This window comes from Ictidomys tridecemlineatus, chromosome 3 (assembly GCF_052094955.1).
Source record: "Ictidomys tridecemlineatus isolate mIctTri1 chromosome 3, mIctTri1.hap1, whole genome shotgun sequence".
NCBI lineage: Eukaryota > Metazoa > Chordata > Mammalia > Rodentia > Sciuridae > Ictidomys > Ictidomys tridecemlineatus.
The window spans coordinates 1,556,985-1,576,832 of record NC_135479.1 but is presented as its reverse complement, the minus strand read 5'-3'; the positions used below and the strand labels follow the sequence as shown (position 1 = coordinate 1,576,832).

The following is a 19,848-nucleotide window of genomic DNA, read 5'->3' as shown; positions in this document are numbered from 1 at the left end:
CAACAGCTAGCTGGTTCCCCAATTCTCTGCACACACGTCACATTCACCACGTGTTAGCTACTTGGATCAACAACTATAAGTGGTAAACACCTTCTGAGAGATTAGAGATGACATGTGTGACTTTCTTATAAGTTAAACAGACACTTCCCATGTGACTCTGCAACTAAACTCCTAGGTAACTCCCCCAGAGAAATGAAAACATGTCCTTGAACAAACCTATATCTTTACAGCAGGTGTAACCATAATCCCAAAACTGGAAAGTTACCTGGGTGACCTTCAATAATAAAGAAATTGTGGTCCATCCATGCAAAGGAACATTATTCAGCAGTAAAAAAGGAACCACTGTACCCCTTTTGACATGAATGTATCCTGCATGCACCATGCCAACGCAAAGAAGCTAGACCCAAAGGAAATGGACTGTGGTGACATTTATAGGACATTTAAGAAAGGTACAACCTGAGCAAGTTGTGCAGGTCACAGGGGTTGAGGATGGGAGATTGTGGACAGCAGAGGGACAGAGGTCACTTTGTGAGGTGATGGAACTTGGTTGTGTGGCTACATGACAGTACACAAACATCAAAACCCAAGGAATCACACCCTAAAATAGGTAAGTTTCACTGCATGTAAACTATCCCTTAATAATGGACTCTTAAAACATCAGCACCTCTATGTGGGACAAGGCGTTAAGGGGTCAGGCCTACAGGAACTCCCTGTACTTCCCACTCAGTTGGTCATAAACCTAAAATTACTTAAAAATGTAAATCCCAGCTGGGGTTCTGGCTCAGTGGTAGAGTGCTTGCCTCGCATATGTGGCACTTGGTTCGATTCTCAGCACCGCATACAGATAAATGATTAAAATAAAGGTCCATCATCGATTTAAAAAAATTAAAATATATATATATATATATATAAATATATATATATATAAATCTAGGGGCTGGGGTTCTGGCTCAGAAGTAGAGTGCTTGCCTAGCATGCTGAGGCACTAGGGTTCGATCCTCAGCACCACATAAAAATATTGTGTCTCCTAAAACTAAAAAATAAATATAAAAAAATATAAGTCGGGACTGGGGATGTGGCTCAAGAGGTAGTGCGCTCGCCTGGCATGCATGCGGCCCGGGTTCGATCCTCAGCACCACATACAAACAAAGATGTTGTGTCCGCCGAAAACTGAAAAAAATAAATATTAAAATTCTTTCTCTCCTCCCCCCCCTAAAAAAAAATATATAAGTCTATCTATTTTAAAAACACAAATGAACCAGGCATGGTGGCACATGCCTGTAATCCCAGCTACTCAGGGGAGACAGAAAGATGGCAAGTCCCAGGCCATCTTGGGCAACTTAATGAGACACTGTGTCAAAATTTTAAAAATCAAGAGCTGGGACTCAGTGGTAGAGCACTTGCCCAGTATGTGCAAGGCCCTGGGTCCAATTGTCAGCACCACAAAAAAATAAATAAATGCACACACAATGTGATGTCACCACCCTCTCATCAGAATGGCTCAAATGGAAAAGAGACAGGATATCAAATACTGCAGAATGTGGAACACTTGGACCTCAGACACCTGCTGGCAGGAGTGAACACTAGAACATCGATGTGCCCTGGAAACTCTCAGCAGCATCCACTAGAACTGCACACACACATCTTGTGACCCTGATGTTCTACCCAGGTACACACCCAAACACTCAACAGAGCCTGGGTAACTGTTCCTAAGGGCTCCAAACAGGAAACACCATAAACACTTGCAAAGGTAGGACAAACTCTATTTCCATATGACAGAATACTACCAGATCCTGAAATAAACACACCAACTCCATCTAATGTCAGCAGAAAGCAGGCAATGGAACCTCCTGCACCAGAGGCAGGTGGTGGCCTATGTAGTGGGCAGGAGTGACTGGCAAGGATGCTAGCACTATGGCATTCTTCAATGCAAAGCGAATCACTGTGTTTGCTGACTTTATAAAAGTTCACTGAGTATACCTGAAGCATATACAGTTTTCTATACATTAAACTTCAACAAAAAAAATTTTTTTAAAGAGAGAGTGAGAGAGGAGGGAGAGAGAGATAGAGAGAGAATTTTTAATATTTATTTTTTAGTTCTCGGCAGACACAACATCTTTGTTGGTATGTGGTGCTGAGGATCGAACCCGGGCCACACACATGCCAGGCGAGCGCGCCACCGCTTGAGCCACATCCCCAGCCCTCAACAAAATGTTTATATGTGTGCATGTGTGTGTAAATGCCGGAATTACTGAGTGAGAAAAAGAAACACTAATGCAAGTTTTTTAATGACAGAGCTGCCAAACACTAAACACACCCCTCTCCAAGTAGCATGTTGGCTTCTGCTGAAGAAGATGATGAGTCCAGAGGAAGCACCTGGCTGGCACTCAGGACACGTGTGACTGTTTCTCATTCTCTGCTAGCACAGAGGATCCCCGCTAAACTTCCAAGCTCTTCCCAGGCAGGCCTCTGCTGACCTCATCCTCTGGCAGCGGCCTAATACCCAACACGCAGCAGGTGTTCCAAATCTGGGGACACAAGAATCACCTGGGCCCTAGTCTCAACCACGGAGGCATTTCACAGCCACCGCTATCCCCAACAGTTCTGCTGCGGACACTGGGAGAGGCAGGAATTCCGGAAGCACCCTGGGGTAACACAGTACTGGGATGCCCCAGCCAGGGACTCTGGTGACATCGCAGTTCTGTCCTCCCGCCCACACTGGCCAACAATGTTAGACTAACAACCCACACGAAAAAGCTGCAGAGCTCTGTGTGCAGGACGGAAAATTCCTGGATCGCAACTTTTTTTTTTGATGTTTTCATCCAAAAGAGCACACGAAGTGCTTACCTAAAACAACTACCGGCACCACCTCCGGCTCCAAAATGCCCGCCTCATTTCTTTTTAATATGTGTTTTTTAGTTGTTGCTGGACCTTTACTTTATTCACTTATTTATACGTGGCGCTGAGAAGGGAACCCAGTGTCGCACACAGGCCAGGCAAGCGCTCAGCGCCCCATCGCATGTTCACTGCCTGCCTCTTTGGCGTGGCCAGCGGCCAGGACCTCCCGGCAGCGGGACCGGGGCCAGCGCACGGTTAACGGCCCCGGGAGGGCGAGGCCTCCCGGGAGCCCGCCCGCCCGCCCGCCGGCGCAAGCTGCGAGCGGGAGCCACGCAGACCCGGCGCTGTCCTCCACGTGGCAGTCACTCCGCGGTGACACCCACCTCTCCGCGCCGGGGCCTTGCCCTGGCGTCGGCGCAGCCCGGAGCGGGCGCGGCGCGGCCTGCGGGCGGCTCGCACGTCGGCGGCCCGGCTCACCTGCTTAAAGCAGAAGGGCATGGTGAGCACGCTGACGCCCACGATGCTGTTCACCACGTTCGTGACCAGCCCCCAGTTGGAGGCGCCGGCCGCTGTCATCCTGAGTGTCGGGGCGGGGGCGCGCAGTCAGCCTCCAGACCCCGCCAGGCCGCGCGGCCGCCTCCCAGCCATAGTCCTGCGCTCGCTCTCGCGGCCCGCGGCGCCGACCCGGAAGAGCCAGCGGCTCTGGAGCTACACCTCAGCCCGCTACGCCGGCCCCAGCACACACACTTCCGCCTTCCGCGCACTCCCTGCCCGGAAGTGACGGTAGCGAAGGCGGGGCACGGGGGGACCCGAGCCAGTGAGAGGCGGTCCCGGAAGTTCAGAGGGATGGGGCGGGGCTTGTACGATGGGGCGGGCCTCGGGGTGGTGTGCGCCAATGAGAGGCAAGCGTACCCGGGAGGGGCGGTGCCGGCGCGCTAGCCCGGTTCCTTCCTGGTACTTAGCCGGCGCTAACCAGGTCGGCTCCTCCTCCGATACTAATGGGGCTGGAGGGCCAGGGGTTCCTCCCCTGGGAGCTTCATGCCGAAGGGCAATTAGGGCTGGAGAGAAAGGGGGTCGCTGCGCCCTGCGAAGAGGAGCGGGGTTTCTAGCGTTCATCGTCAGCCCTTAGCCCTTAGGACTGATTTTAGGGTAGTGCGAATCTTGTTCGGAGAAATAGCCCTGCATTTTACAAATGAGATGCCCAGGCACTGTTGTAGGGACAGATGAGGTGAGGCACGGAAGAGAGCAGGAAACCCTTTTATTTGGCTGCAGCCAGGTTCAGAGGGCACAGCTTTTGCTGTAATCAATCAATAACCTGAACCCCGAGTTCAGGGAGTTTCAGAGTTTTATACCCAGCATATAAGGGGAGGGGCTCAGAAGTTTACAGTCTCCAGAAGTTCACATAAAAGCATCTTTTTCTTTTACTATTCTGGGCAAGGTAGCCCTTCAAGGACAACACCTGAGAAGGGGAGAGCTTCTTCTCCCCTCTCTTTCCTCGCCCTACCAGCTGTTACCATGGAGCCCAATTGGTAACTTCTCTTATCCTAGAAATGTAGACATCTCTGTGAAGCCCAGCTCAAGGCCAGAGGCCTAGTTTGCACATTTGTACAAACTACTATACTAGATACATACGGTTGTGAAAAACTAGTAAGAGGGTGTCCAGCACCTGGAGTGCTGAGTTCTTCTCAGCCAGTAGCCAAGTAAAACAGGGCAACACGAAAAAAGGAAGTTTATCTACATTAAACTCTTTTGCAGAGACTCTTGTTGACAATCCTAAAATCAGCCATGGTGAAGATTTCTGGAGAAATTTTCAGAAATGCCCAGTTAAGACTTTTCTCTGGAGAAAGGGGTGCCACTTCAGCACCGAGGAGTTGGTCCACTCCGCTACAGGCAGGAGGAGACTTAGCTAAGACAGAAGCAGGACGTGGAGTCTGCAGAATGGCCCCTGCAGTAGTGGGAGGAATCTAACCGCCTAATATGAAAAGGAGCAAAGGAAATGTGAGAGGAAGAGATGGAAAGACTATGACCAGAGAAATCTGGGAGAGCTTCCAGAGCGGGTGGCCTCTAGGCTGGGGCTTGGACAAATGAAAATTCTTCCTATAGAAATGGATGTTGGGGAGGTGAGAGAAGAAAGGAGGGCCCTGACACATAATAAATCCTGATATCTGGTGATGCCCACCAGTCCTCTGAGCTGAAATTGCACATGAGAATTGCAGGTTGCTGGGGAAGCTCTTGGCCACGTCTGCAGGCAAATGCAGGGTCTTGTGTCTTAAATGAGAGGCTCTTCAGGCACCAGGCAGTGCAGCCACTAAGTAATGCCCTGTCCCACCTTCAAGAGAAGAGGAGGAGATGACAGGATTAAGAGTAACTGAGTACAAAATCAAAATAATAAATGCCTGCACTCATTTATTTTATGCAAATATCATACAGTATATAAACTACTTTTGATTAATTATGTAATTTTTATGAAATTTCATGTTCAGGATGTGAAACTTTTTTTAGTATCTATTATTTTTTAGTTGGACACAATATCTTTATTTATTTATTTTTATATGGTGCTGAGGATCGAATCCAGGGCCTCACACATGCTAGGCGAGCACTCTACCACTGAGCCACAACCCCAGCCCCAAGATGTGAAACTTAACACAGGTTGTAATGAATAATAATACCTGTGGGGACTTCAGCTTTAAGAGCTTAAGAGCGGGGTCACTAGGAACTCAAATGTTCCCTTTGAGTTCCTCCCCAGTTCCCTTTTCCCTAACACTCTGGAATCATCATTATCCAGATTTTATCATTACTTTTCTTTAAAGTTTACCACATACGGATATACTACTGAACAATTATGGGGAAGATTATTGCTTGTGTCTTTATTGTTATTTATTCCAATTTAATAGGGATTTGGCCTGCACATGTGGCTGCCTAGAATGAGGAAAACAGTCCCCAGCCTCTCTTGCAAGTAAGGGCGACCATGTGACTAAGTTCCAGCCAACAGGAAGTGAGCAAAAATGACAGCTGCAACTCCTAGGTCAATCCTCAGAAGGAGGAATTTGTCCCTTCTTTCATGTGCTGTTTGGACCACAGACCATGGGGGCCAGGTTGAGACCACGGCAGGAGTGGAGCTAGGTGGAGCCTGGGTTCCTGGACACCGTGGGGCAGAGCCATCATACCTGTGCAGGCTACTGTCTCTGGACTGCTCCATAAGGTAGAAAGACTGTCTGGTTTAAGCTGCTGTTATTTTGGATTCTGTTTCATGAAGCCAAAGCTATAGCCTAATTAACTCAATAGTATATTGGGATCAAGCATTTTTGCATTTTTTTACTTGTATACTAAATGGAATCATATTGTATACATTCTGCAACTATCTCATTCAACGTTGTTTATAAGACTCACCATCACCATCACCACAGTGTGGTGGGGGTAAGTCATTCTTTCTGCTCTATGGATGCCATTGTTTAAGTAGCCCAGAATATAAATCCATTCTCCTGCCAAGGGCACTGAGTTGTTTTCAGTTGTTTGCCATTATAAACAGTGATGTACTGAGTATTGTTGTGCTTGTCACCTCAGTGTCTACATGTTAGAAGTTCTCCAGGGTAAATACCTAGAAGGTGGATTGCAGATTCAAACCCATGTATATCTTTACTAGTAATTGCCAAATTGCTCTTGAAAGCAGCTGTAAGAGTCCTTCCTGGTTTGCATTGGAGGCTGGCAAACTTCCTGTTAAGTGTCAGTTGGTGAGTATTTCCTGCTTCCTTGACCTCGCTGTTTCTATTAAAACTGTTAAGTTCTGCCACTTCAGCACTAAAGCAGTCCTGAACAATACACAACAAGTGGGTGTGTCTGCTCCAATAAAACTTTATTTACAAAACAGCAGTTGGCCCAGTTGGCCTGAAGGCTGTGGATTGTGGACGCTCTGCTCTATGTTGTCCCCAACATTTGATATCATCAGCTTGGCCAATCTGGTAAATAAAATGTAGTCTCACTGAGGCTTTAATTTCTCTTCCCTAATTACAAATGAGGTTAATCATCTATTCATATTTTTGTTTTCTGTTCACATTTCTTCTGTGAAAGCAACTCACTGAGTTGCTTAGCACCTTGCCATTGCTAAGGCTGGCTTTGAACTTGTGATCCTCCAGTCTCAGCCTCCCAAGCCACTGGGATTACAGGCGTGTGCCACCGTGCCTGGTTCATTTATTTATTTTTATGTGGCGCTGAGGATTGAACCCAGTGCTTCACATGTGCTAGGAAAGGGCTCTACCACTGAGCCATAACTCCAGCTCTCCATTTTTCTTTTTAGCTGTTCATCCTTATGAATTTTGAGGCATTATTTCTATGTTCTAGATAAGCAACCCCGTGGTCCTTAATTGGGGTTTGTCTGATGTCTCCACTAATTTTTCATTGCTGGTGTAACAGATTACCACAAATCCAGTTGCTTGATGCCCACTTTTTATTTCTTAGCTCTGGGGGTTAGGAGTCCAGCACAGACCTCGCTGGACGGAGTTCAGGCTACCAGCGGGCCACCTTCCTATCTGGAGGCTCCAGGGTGGGTCTGCGTGTTGGTGAGTGGCAGGACTTGCATCCTTGATTGCCGGGCCAAAGCCCGCTTCTTGCCAGCCCTTTCCAGGGCTGCTGCCCTCCCTGGCTCACAGCCCACTTCCTCCATCTTCAAAGCCAGGGACGCAGGGAGGAGAGTCAGGTCCCTTCGTGCTGCATCTCCCACCCAGCAGGAGAAAGCCCTTCGATTTTAAGGATTCATGTGATTAGATGGGTCCATCAGATTATCTGGGATAATCTCCTATCTCAAGGTCTGTGGCCTTAATCACACCTACACAGTTCCCTTTTGCCACATGAGGTCACATACAGGCTCCAAGATTAAGGGGTGCACGTCTTTAGGGGGCCATGATTCTGCCAACCCCCCCAGGATGAGATGTGGGTTATGAGGTGGTGCTGTTTCACCGTCCCATCTGGTGACGCACGACTTCTGCACATCCCATCGCTGATGGGGTCTCTCCCTGCAAATCTACCTCTTTCTCTTCTAGAATTAATGAGTGGTTTCTGGGGAGGTACTTTGAAATGACATATCTTGTTTCTTACCAAGCTTTTAATTAATTAATATAACTATATCAGTATAGATTCATGGTTCCTATTTTATTCAATGGGTTATAATTTGTGCTGACTTTTTTTCCTCAGTGCTGGGCATCAAACCCAGGCCTCATGCATGTGAAACAACTAACACTGTTTTGATGCTGGAATTACCCAGATTTGGGTTGCAGAACCCCTCTGTGGTTCCTGTGTTCTTCCATCCCTCCATTCTTTGAGCACCTCCTTGCTTTCTGGGTCCTCCTGGCTGGAATCAGCCTGGTCTCCCTGATCTCTGATTCCCCTCAGTGAAGGATGGAGTTGGAGGCCGGAGTTGGAGGCCAGACTTGGGCGTTATGTGTCTGCAGCCTTTGCCAAACTTCTGCTCCCAGGTTCCGTCTGTAGATAACAGCTAGAAAAGATGTGTGTGTGCCCCAGTGCGCTGGGTGACCGCACCATACATCCCTGTCTCCATTCCTTCCTGGGTCAGCCACCTGCACTGAAAGACACAGTTCACACCAACCCCTCCAAGCACCTGGGAGGCCCAGGCCTCAGGTCTGTCTGGCCAGCCTTCTCCCCACCCATGTTCGTGACTTCCACAATGAGGTACTCACCGCCTCCCTCTGAGATCTGCCCTGTATGGCCCCATCCGCAAGACACCCCTCCCGCATTGCAGTCACTCCCCGGGCCCTTCTCTGCCTAAATGCTGAAGACACAGTTTAAGGAAGAGTAGGGCGAGGACATGCCGGGGCCCTTCTCCACTCACACGCCTCCATCCTCGACCCACTCACAAGAGTGCAGTCCCCAGAGTGACTGTGGCTTTTCAAGTGTCCCACCAAAGAAACACAGAGGCTGGCCTGCCGTTAAGTCCACACAGGGCCATGGCCCACGTCCAGGAAGAATGCCTGGGAGAGGAGACCGGCGCTCCAGGAGCATCAGCGGTGGACAGGCCTGGGCCAGGTCACTTGGACAGCTGAGACCTTGAGGCTTTCTGTGAAGTCCAGTGAGAGCGGCCCTCCCGTGGGCTGACCTCCACCTCCATCTGTCTCCAAATTCAAGCTGGAGCCATACTTAGAGGCCAGGATGGACTGTGGGCTGGTACTGTGGGGTCCTGGAGCCTTGTGCTGGGCCTGGGTTTCATCCCCAGCAAGGAGGGGTCAAGAGCCCCCCCCTCAGGCCCCGCCCCTTCCTCTAGGAACCCTTCCCTTCCAGTCTTCTGTGCTCCAGCAGAACTCTGAGGCCACCCAACACAGGGTGACATCTGAAGGGATGGGGGTCCCAGGCCTGGTGGCCTCTGTCCAGCCGGCCTTGCTTCCCACTCTTTCTATAAACCCAGAGCCATAAAGCTTGCCGCAGGCCCAGCAGGCAAGAATGGATCTAATCTAGCATCGGCAGCCCTGGAGGCTATGGCTGGACGGGAAGCTGCTGGGGCCAGTCCCTGGGTGCTGAGTCAGTCCACTCCTCCCACATAGAGGGTCTTGGGACCAACCAGGACCAATGCCAAGGGCCACATCCCAGGGGCAGCCTGGGGACAGACAGGCTCAGGGAGTCTCAGGGTGCAGTCCCCACACTGGCCCTGGCCTGCGTGTTCTGAGTAGGGGCATGAGGGATGAGGGGTCCGACCCAGCTGCCCTGTTCCCACCCCTTGTGTGGTTTGAAGGGCTCCTGTCAGTTCAATTCATTGGCCCTTTTGGGAAAGGGAGAAGGAGCTAGCTCAGGCCGCCCCCAGTGTGGCCAGCGGGGTGGGTCTCCTCCTTCTCTGTCAGGACTTCCCCCAAACCAAGGAGGACAAGGACCTGGCTTAGCCAGTCCTTGGCCCTGCCCTGTCTAGATGCTTTAGGATGAAGCATGAGGAAGGGACAGGGAGCAGAGTTGGGGCTGGGTGGGGTGGGGGCAGCCAGGTGGGCCAGGTGTGGGGAGCCCAAGCTGGGAGTTGAGGCTTAATGCCCCTGGTGTCTCTCCTTCTGGGAGGAGGGCTGGGGGTCTGAGGACCAGGGGGTGCTGGGCAGGTGGACACCTGCATGCTGCCATCCTGACAAGAGAGGAGGCACCTGGGTGGAGCAGGCCTGGAAGACTCGCTAGGGGTCAGCAGGGCCTAGGGGCCTGGACACCTTCTCTGCTGGGTGTCCTACCTCTAGAGGCCTCTCGCTACAGCCAGGGGCCACGAGACCCTCAGTTGGAAAAACTGCTGGTGGTGGCACTGCCAAAACACATGGGAGGCCAGCCCTCCAGCACGCCCACCCCTAGGGTTCAGGGAGACAGAGGAGGCAGGAGCCCTGGGAGGCCATCCTCTAACAGTCCTCCCAAGAGGCCAGGCCTGCCTCCTCCCAGCCCATCCTAGGCCAGACAGCTTCCCCCAGTCTTCCCAGGAGGCCAGGCAGCCTCCACCAGCCCTCCCCACCTCCCTCAAGACGGCCCAAGGCAGGGCTGTGTGCAGAGGCAGGGAGACACCAGCCCTAGGGGAGACCAGACGGGCCAAGGGAGGAGTTGGGGATCCCTCTTTGTGGGTCTAGGACCTAAGAAGGGCACCCAGGAAGCCCTTCCCAGCCCCAGCTTACCCTCCACCTTTCCCAGAGGTGGGAAGACCCCACCACACCTCCACCCTTCAGCTGGGGTCCAGGAGCCCAGGCTCGGTCCTGTTCTTGGGGACCATTCTGCCATCCCCAGGAATCTCACTGAGGCGACCCAGGATGGAAAGACCAAAGGGAATTTTCCACAAGGAAGTGAGAAATGGCCACTAGTAAGTGGCCAAGTCTGAGCAGGCTCCCCTGCCCCTGAGGCCCCAGGGCCCACCCCTAGATACCTGCCCAGGAAGGCTGCAGCGCGCCAGGGCAGGCCCTGCTAAGAAACTCCCAGGACACCTGCCCCTACATGCAAGGGTTACCTTCCCCCCAGAGTCCCAGCCCTGGTCCCTCAGAACGTGACCTCTACAGATGTCATTGGTCAGGCTGAGGTCCTTATGGAGTAGGGCGGGTCCTCATCAGAAGGGGAGATTTGGAGACATTCACATGGGGCTGAGCCACGGGCAGATGAAGGCAGAGAGCAAACTCCTACTGCCTCACAGCGCAGGAGAAGCCACCTGGACTGGACATCTGGCCCGCGGAGCCCTGAGATGCCTTCTGTTGTGTCAAGCCCCGCTCCCCGCTGTCCGTAGCACTTTGTGCTAGCAACCCCAGGACCCTCGCCCCGCGTGTGCTGGCGCACGCAGGTCCCAGGACCATGCCACGGCTCACATGCAGGCCACCCACAGCTCTGCACCTGCCACAGCCTCGCTCAGCACCCAGCCCCACCGCGAGTCCTCATGCCTTTCTCACACTGCCGGCCTTGGCTCTGGGTGCCCTGACCACCCCGCCACCCCTGAGGCCAACCCAACTGCACACTCACCCGGAGCCAAGTTCACAGCATCAGAGCAGCCCTGCCCCTGGGAGCCACAGGAAGCACGCTGTGCGAGATGCACGCTGTGCAAGATGCAGCCTCCCTCCCGCAGGTGCCACAGGCGGAGAAGCCCACCAGACGCCCACCGGCTCCTCTGGGCTCCTTCCTGCCTGCTTTGCTGGATGGCCACTGGCATCCAGGAGCTGCAGGCTCAGTCCCGTTCTTGGGGAGACTTGCAGGTAGGCACCTCACCTTTGCTGGCCTCATTGTCCCTGAGGATGGAGAGAGTCCGGCTGCTCCCCAGTTCTGAGAACGCTGCTGCCACTGTGCAATCGTACCATCTCTGGGCCCTCTGCCTGTGGCCCACCCTGCTCCTGGCCCTTGTCGCAGGGCAGGCAAGCAGCATCCTCACCATGTCCCCAGTCTCTCCTGTTCCAGCCTCATTGTGGAGCTGCTGGACAAGGGCCAGCCACACTTCTGCAGGAGTCACAGGTCTCCATAGCTCCAGCCAGGACCAGGGCTGTGCACTGAGGAAGGGCGAGTATCCCTGGGAGCCAGGCGCTCAGGAAACTGGTGAGCTGCATGGGCACAGGGGTGCACTGGGCCCTGGCATGAGGCCAGAAGGGGCAGGAAGCCAGGCCAGGCCTTCTCCTGGAGCTCACGCCCTCAGGAGCAGGCGGGGAGATGAGCAAACTCAGATGTGAGGGGTTCTGAGTGCTACGAAGGGGTTTGTCAGGCAGGTAACAGTGCTTGGGGATTCCCTTATATAGTGGGTCAACAGTGGCCCCCCCAAACATAGGTCTACATGGAGCCCCAGAATGCACCTCATCTGCCCATGTAATTAAGGTGAGGATCTGGAGGTGAGAGCATCCTGGATGTCCAGTGGGCCCTGAATCCAGTGAGAAGAAACCATGTGACAGCACAGAGACTGGAGTGAGACAGCCACACACCGGGGAACATCAAGGTCATCAGAAGATGGGCAGGTCAGGAAGGACCCCTCTCAAGAGACAGGAGACAGCATGGCCCTGCTGACCTCGTTGTTGGACTCCTGGCCCTGGAACCAGAAGAGAATGAGCTTGTGTTGGTTGTTGGCCAGCCAATCTGGGGTCCCTCACTGAGACAAGCTCCAGGACACTGGTGCTTTGTTTGGTTGCTCTTGGGGTCTCTGAGATGCCGAGAAGCACAGGGGCAGGCTGATCTCAAGACAGGGCAGGGTCTTTCTAGGAGGATCAGGTGAGCATCTGTAGAGAGACCCAGTGACTGCCCCGGGCTTCACCAAAGGGTGGGAGGAGAGCAGGGCAGCCAGGCAGAGGGTAGGCAGGCTATGTGACTGAGACCCGACCAACGTGAGCGAGGGGCTTGGGTGGACAGCCGGAGAGCCATTTTACCTCCCCACTTTCCTCATTCCTGCTGCCTGAAATGCAGGTGCAAAGGCTGCTTCTATCAAACCATCCTGGACTTCTTCCCAGTCCCACCCTTTATCCGATCTGTCAGGAAATGCTGGTGAGTCCATGTTCAGATGCCTGTGATTCTGAACATCCCTCATGTCTCTGCCCCACCCTGGGTCATCATTGCTGCTGGAGCCTGGATTTTAAGTGTCCCCCAAAGGCCCCAGTGTGGAAGGCTTGGCCACCAGCCTGTGCTCTGGGAGAGAGTGAGACCTTTAGGCAGGGGCCTGTGGGAGGAGGTTAGGTGTTGGGGGTGTGGTCTTGAAGGGAACACTGGGATGCGAGTCCCCTCCTCCTCTTCCTCTCCCTGCCACTACCAGATGAACCGGTGTCCTCTCCCATGGACTCCCTACCAGGACATTCTGGGTTACTGCAAAACAATAGGGCCAAGGGACCCTGGACCGCCACTCCAAATCCATGAGCCAGTAAAAACCTTCCTCCTTTAAAGTTGACCAACTCAGGTCTCTTGTATGGTGATGGAAGCTAACCAGGACAATGGCTTCTCTCCCAGACTGTATTGCTGTAGTGCTGTCCTGCTGGGCCCCGGTCTTGCCAGCACGCAGCAGCCAGAGGGGCAGCTCATGGCCTTCCTCAGCCCAGGCCCTTGCAGCACAGTCTGCCCTCACCTTCCCGGCACCTTCACCTGTTGTTCTGCTGCAGCCATACTCCTTCCGGAAGGTCCCTCCCCAGGCCTGGGGACTGGCTGTGGCCTCCACGGAGCACAGCTTCCCAGCCCTCCTGCCCTGCCACCCTTGCCTCTCCATCTGTGGAGAAGGGCAGCGCTGACCCCCCTCCCGCACTGCCCTGGCCGAGGTCTTCCCGGGCACGTCCCCCTCCCCCTGCTGTCTGCCCCCTCACCTGCTCATCATGTGTCTCTCCCCCTGCGGCGGAAGCTCTGAGGCACTGCACGGCCGAAAGGAAGCTTGGGCTTGAGGACGGAGGCACCCGCTTCGGCCTGGGCCCCCGCACCCCACCACCAGAGCAGACCTCGGTTTTCAAGTCACTGTTGCTTTGGGTTCCTGACAGAGGCAGCCAGCGATGACCCCCAGCCATGACCGTCTCCGTTCTACACAGGGGAAACCGAAGTCATGCACTTAAGGCCACAAAACTCCTAAGGGTATGGCCAGGTGTTGAGCAGGTCACAGGTCACTGTGACTTCAACACCACTGGGCCACTTCCACCTAACCCCCACACTTAGGGTTGGCCCTTCAGCAGTGTCCATCCTACACTGCCCTGTGGAGGCCAGGGCTTTAGGACACACTGAACACACTGCTGAGCCCCTGCGTGCTAAACTGGTGCCTTGGGGCCAGCCCTCTGCAGACCTCCAAGAGAAAGGGCAGCTGGGCCCCTCGCCAGGGCTCCCTTTGCCCAGGTCTCAGGATGTGAGCCCTTGCCGGGCCCAGGGGGGTGCAGTGGTCCCGCAGCAAATGTGTGTCCCCAGGCCCTCCAGGGTGGGGTCTGAGGGTGGTGGGCCCCACCTGGCCCCAGACAGCAGCACGGGGAGGGGGGCTGGCCAGACAGTATGACCTTCACAGATGTCTGCTGCTCAGATAAGAGCTGCAGGTTATCATGTCGGCCACCTGGAGGGACTTCCCATGAGCCTCCAGTCGAGAGTTCCACAAGATGAGAACCTGCTCTCCTCCATCATTTTGTCCCTTTTCTCAAATTTCTGTGCCTGGACACAGGTGGAGGGCATACAAGGAGACGCACACACAGCGGCCAGCCAGCTCGCACAGGCCTCTCCCGGGCTCTGGCAGGTTCCCCTGCAGGCCCCTGGGAAATTCACTCGTGGTCACCCTACATGTTTGGGCAGGAGGCAGGTCATGGAGGCACAAGAACAGAAGCGGTCATTTCTGAGCACGTTCTCCATCTCATTTCCTTCTCCTGGTGTCCTCGCACCAGAGCCCAGCTGACCCCACCCAGGCTGGCACTGACCACCAAGGGGCACAGGGTCTCTGTAGGGTACAGGCCTCAGTCTTCTCTGGGCCAGGCAGCACCATGGCCACCTTCTGCCCAGCCTCAGCCTTGGGCAGATCCAGGCTGAGACCAGCACACACTCAGCTTGCCCTGCCCTGTCCAGGGATCCTGTGTCCAGGAAGGCCAGTGAGGGGAGCACAAGGCCTCACCCAGGACGACAGCTGAGACCTCAGGCTGCTCAGGCCACATCACAGGCAGAGGGTAGAGGGTAGGATATGTGCACCCCGGCTGGCCAGCATGAGACACCCCAAAGACTTTCAATTTCTTACTGCGGAAGGGAGAGGCAGCAATGCCCCCAACCCCTCACTTGCCCACACCCTGGCCTTGCTCAGGAAGCCTGTGGTGTGGGTGTCCTCCGCAGGCAGCCACTGGAGTTGCTGATACTAAAGACAGGGAGACCACTCTAGGGCTGGCTACTCCCAGCAGCAGATCAGGAGGAATGTTACCAGTCTCCCCAAAAAGGTGCACCCAAGTGGGGCTTAACTCCAGGAAAGACTGTGACCCACAAGGTCAGAAGTGACTGGACCTCAGAGAGCCCTGCCTTGCATGGGGATTCTTGGGCCTCTTTGCTGATTAGAACTCAGCTCCTTCAAGGGCCTGGATCCTGGAGACAGAAATCCCTGTTTTCCCTCTGTGAGGCTGTGGGATAAGCTACAATGGGGAGGGGGTAGAGAATCAAAGGGACACAGCTGGGAGTCCTGGGGCACAGTTGGGCTGTGTCCAGATCCTCCTTCCAGCAGCTGCAGCCCCCCCACCCCGTCCCTGTGCCCTTGGCTACCCTGCAGCTGGGCAGGACAGTGGCCCCAGGGAGATATGCAGGTATGCAGCATGCCTGGGCTCCAGAGAGCCTTCCCAGCTGTGCAGAGGCCCAGGCAGATCAGATGCCGCCTGGTGATGAAGGCCCCTGACAGCTGAGGAGTGATGGGGCAGTGAGCAGGGGAGGGAGGCAGGCAGGTTCTCCCCGGGGGCAGAGTGGAGCCGGCAGGGAGAGAAGGCTGAGGCGGTGGGTGCCCAGTGGGCAAGAGAGGCTGGTTCTAGGACCAGGCCGGGCCAGGACCTCCAGGTCACACCCGCAGGCCACGGTTGCGTAGGCTTTCACTCCGAAGAAGACAGACAGGCCTGGGGAGCAGGAAGGTTGCAGCCAAAGGCTGGGGAGCGCGGGTGCCAACTGCCTTCATCCCAGAGGCCAGGCCAGGGCGGCCCTGGGCCCAGGCTCTGCCGCCTCCCCAGTGTGAGCCCCCAGGCCTGCTGCCCTTGATGCTGCCCGCTGGGGTGCTGTCCCAGAGAGAGGGCCTTCTCTGCCTCCATGCTGGGCAGGGAGAGGCTTAGGAGTCAGAGATCATCCTGCCCTTGTCCGCCTCTTTGTCCAGCCCCAGTGCCAGGCCCACTTCTCTTCCTTCCCTGTGGCCCCACAGACAATGTCCTGTGCTCAGCAGCAGCAGAGGCCGAGGAAAGGTGGGAAGGCCTGTGGGGAAGGACAGAGCCTCAGGAGCTGCCCCCAGCAGGAGGTCTTGAAAGGGACTTCTGGCCCTGGGAACCGAGCCATAAGGTTACTCTCAACTGACAGAGTCCTAAACTGGCCATTTCAAGGCCATGTGTGGGAGTTGCCCCAAGAGGCGATTCCCAAGAGGTGCCAGGCCTGGCTTTCCTAGCTCCGCACTGCAAACCCCCGGGAAGGAGGAGTCTGCTCGGCCACCTGCCGGGCCTGCTGTGTTGTCTGTGGGGCCAGTGCAAGATGAGAATTTGGGGTGCCTTGTTCTAAAGGCAGAAAAAAATGCCATCAAAAGTGTCTAAGTCTAAAGCTTTTCCCTTCTTTCCACGTCTCTCCACTTGCCTGTTTTGTTTTTTGTATTGGGGGTTGAACCCAGGGCTGCTCTACCACTGAGCCGCTTCCCCAGCTCCCCACCGCCTCTTATTTACTTTTTTAAAATTTTTTTTTTTTTTTTTTTTTTTTTTTTTTTTAAAGAGAGAGTGAGAGGTGGGGGGGGACAGAGAGAGAGAGAGAGAATTTTAACATTTATTTATTTTTTCTTAGTTCTCGGCGGACACAACATCTTTGTTGGTATGTGGTGCTGAGGATCGAACCCGGGCCGCACGCATCCTAGGCGAGCACGCTACCGCTTGAGCCACATCCCCAGCCCCTACTTTTTTAAAATTTGAGACAGGGCTTCGTAAGTTACTGAGGCTGGCCTTGAACTTGCAATCCTGCATCAGCCTCCTGAGTTGCGGTGGTAACAGGCGTCCACCACCAGGACGGCTCCACGGTTCTTTTTATTGGCCAAATACATCATTATAAAATAAAGAAGGGCTGGGGGCAGCTCAGTGGCAGAGCACTTGCCCAGCATGCACGAGGGTGTGGTTTCCGTCTCCAGCACCACAAAAAAAAAAAAAGAAAGAAAGAAAGAAACATTTAAATGATCAGCATGGCTTTCGCTGTTCATCTCTGTGTTGTACAACGCCCGCTCAGAACGCAAACAGGGGCCAAACCTGGGACAACACCCACCAGCATTTTGCAGTCAGCGTAAGCACAGTGTCCTCCTTACCAACGCGGTGCATGAACTGCACCAGAGGAACCGACTCCTTTGCTTCTTTGTCTCTGATGGGACCGAGGGTGTGCTCCGCTAGCCCCCGGCCACCCCCTCCCAGAGCCGACTGTTTTTACTTGGCTCCTCCATGTGTGTGCATTGCACAGAGCTGCTCTTCCCTGCTTCCCAGTGAGGACAGCAGGACACGAAAGGAGCCTGGGGCTGCCCTCTCCTCCCCTCCTTCCCTCTCACCCCAGGGCAGGGGGCAGGTGGTCAGTCGGCTGACCCAGGAAGGGACACAGGGCACCTGCCGGCCTCTGTGCTTCCATCAGGGCAATTTCCATTTCCAACAGGAAGGGTGGCCCCTGGGGCCCTCGATGACCCAACCTCGCATGGTGACCACCTTGCAGCTGGTCCCTGAAGTCCAGGCACTGAGGACTCTGCAGGCAGACGTGGCCTCGAGGGACCCTATGAGGCGCATGGCAGCTCTGAAGGGCCTGCTCCAGCACCCCCCAGACCCCTCTTACAAAGCAAGTGCAGAGATGAATCTGATAAGAATTCCACAGCAGCATTCACGCCAAGGGCACTTTCTCAGTCTGCACCTTCTGCAACTGTAATGGGCACCACCCAGGAAGCCAGACTTGTTTCTTGGCCAAGAGTCGACCTACAAATGTCAGATACGGCTCAGGGGTGAGGAGAGCGGCTGGGAGAAGGCAGAGTCATGGAGGGACACGTGCAGGGCTGGGAAGCTCCCTTAGGGCCCAGGATTAGGGGTGCCACACTGGTGGCCCTGCCCTCTTCATCACAAACCTCCTCCCAACCCTCCTGCCCTGGTGAAGCAGCAACAGCCCCACAAGGAGCCCCACCACCCCCCTCCCTTCTTGCCACCCAGGAGTGAGCTCCAGCTGCCGCCCACTGCCCCGCCCAGTTCCTGCCAGGCTCCAGGCCCAGCACTGTCCTCTGGCCCTCTGGAGCCCGGCACCTTGAAGAAACCAGGCCCTGCTTCCCTCTAACCCTAACCTGACCCTCCACTTAACGGGCTCTTCACTCTTATCCCTCTCTAAACACCTCCTGGAAGACTCCCTGGACGGCTCGTCCCCCCCCCCTGGGTCACAGGTGCCCTGCCCAGGTGCCCAGAGCTCTGGCAGTTATAGGACATCTGTCTCTTCCACCGTGACAGACAGGAGGTCAGTGAGCTCAGGACAGAACGTGTCAGTACTCCAAAAAGAAGGTGGGCAGGTGGTAGGGAGGTGGTGGACAGAAAGGGGAACGGACGGGTAGGTGAATGGGTGAGTGAACAGGTGAGTGAATGGACAGGAGGGGGAATAAAGAATGGATGAGTGTATGGAGAGGTAGAATTATGGAAGAGAGGATGGATGGGTGTGTGGATGGGTGGATGGATGCATGGCTAGAGAGCAGGATGGATAGGTAAGTGGGTGATGGATAGGTAGGTGAATAAATGAAGGAATGGATGGATAGATGGGTGGATGGAAGGGGGCAGTCGGTGGATAGCATGCAGATGGGTGTGTTGGTGGGTAAGTGTGCAACTATGTAGATGTATGTATGGGTGGGTGGATGCGTGCACAGATGTTATGTAGACAGGTGGATGGAGGCACAGGTGAATAGAGGGGTTGGTGGGTGGAAGGATGGAGGGATAGATAAATGGGTGAATTGGTGGGTGTGATCATGACTGAAGTCTTTTCTAGGGAGAACCCTGAGTTTCAACCCTGTCAACTTCATTCTGCTGGAACTTACATCAACCACAGCTTCCAGCCAGTCTTTGACAACAGAAAGCAATCCTGCTCTCTTCATCAAAAAGATTGAAGCCTGCACAGGGCCCTGGGTTCAATTGCCAGCATCACCACAAAAATAAAAAGTGGGTTGGGCGAGGTGGCCCACGCCTGTGATCCAGCAGCTTGGGAAGCTGAGGCAGGAGGATCACAAATTCAAAGCCAGCCGCAGTAGTTTAGGGAGTCCCTGTCTCAAAAAAGTTAAGGAGTGGGCTGGGGCGGTGACTCAGTGGTTAAGTGTCCCTGGGTTCAGTCCCAGTACCAAAAAATAAATTAAAAAATAAAGAATAAAACAATCCCTGAGATTGGGTCCTGGGGCGTCGTTCACTGGTAGAGAACTTGCCTAGCATGCAAGCGCCTGGGGTCCCAGGGTCCCACCCCCAGCTCCTTGAGAGAAAGAAGAAAGCGAGGACATGAAAAGGTTGAGATTAGAAGAGGGTAGCCGCCTGTCATCCCAGCGGCTCCAGGGGCTGAGTTCAGAGCCAGCCTCAGCAAGAGGGAGGCGCTAAGCAACTCGGAGAGACCCTGTCTCTAAATACAATATGAAACAGGGCTGGGGATGTGGCTCAGGGGTCGAGTGCCCCCGAGTTCAATCCTGGCACCAAAAAAAAAAAAAAGAAAGACCCTTATTTCTCGAGCTGAGAAGCAGCTGAAGGTGGAGCTCAGGAAAAGGACCTTCTGAAGGGGCAGAGCATCAGCCATCTTTTGGTGGCACAGCCTGGCCAGTGCTCCCAGAGCCACACCACCAGGACTCTGCCAACCCCTCACCCAGGGACCTGGTGTCTGCCAGCCAAGGTCTGGGTCACACTGCATCCTGGC

At 54.4% G+C, this 19,848-nt stretch overlaps 1 protein-coding gene and 2 long non-coding RNA genes across 11 annotated transcripts in view; 1 reads left to right on the top strand and 2 right to left on the bottom strand.

Annotated features, from left to right (window-relative positions):
* The window catches only part of Slc38a10 (solute carrier family 38 member 10), a 41,040-nt gene extending 37,417 nt beyond the window's left edge, over nt 1-3,623 (bottom strand). For 5 of the 6 annotated variants that reach the window (XM_078041451.1, XM_078041452.1, XM_078041453.1 and 2 more), the window contains exon 1: nt 3,316-3,623. In XM_078041451.1, coding sequence (XP_077897577.1) covers nt 3,316-3,414 — 99 coding nt within the window. In that variant the 5' untranslated portion in view covers nt 3,415-3,623. The remainder of the gene's footprint in view (nt 1-3,315) is intronic. The other variant, XM_078041455.1, reaches the window with a different exon arrangement.
* Nucleotides 3,624-6,670: 3,047 nt separating this feature from the next.
* LOC144375930 (uncharacterized) lies at nt 6,671-18,082 on the bottom strand. 4 transcript variants are annotated; one of them, XR_013435791.1, is made up of 3 exons: nt 17,767-18,082; nt 13,596-13,803; nt 6,671-12,343 (listed from the first exon to the last, which is right to left on the bottom strand). It is a non-coding gene; the product is annotated as an uncharacterized LOC144375930 (long non-coding RNA). The 4 variants fall into 4 exon arrangements; XR_013435793.1 differs by lacking the exon at nt 17,767-18,082 and having other exon boundaries at nt 6,671-7,571; nt 8,092-12,343; nt 13,596-16,642; XR_013435792.1 differs by lacking the exon at nt 17,767-18,082 and having other exon boundaries at nt 6,671-11,561; nt 11,702-12,343; nt 13,596-16,642.
* Nucleotides 18,083-18,159: 77 nt separating this feature from the next.
* On the top strand, nt 18,160-19,332 carry LOC144375931 (uncharacterized). The gene is made up of 2 exons (XR_013435794.1): nt 18,160-18,426; nt 18,946-19,332. It is a non-coding gene; the product is annotated as an uncharacterized LOC144375931 (long non-coding RNA).
* The last annotated feature ends 516 nt before the right edge of the window (nt 19,333-19,848 follow it).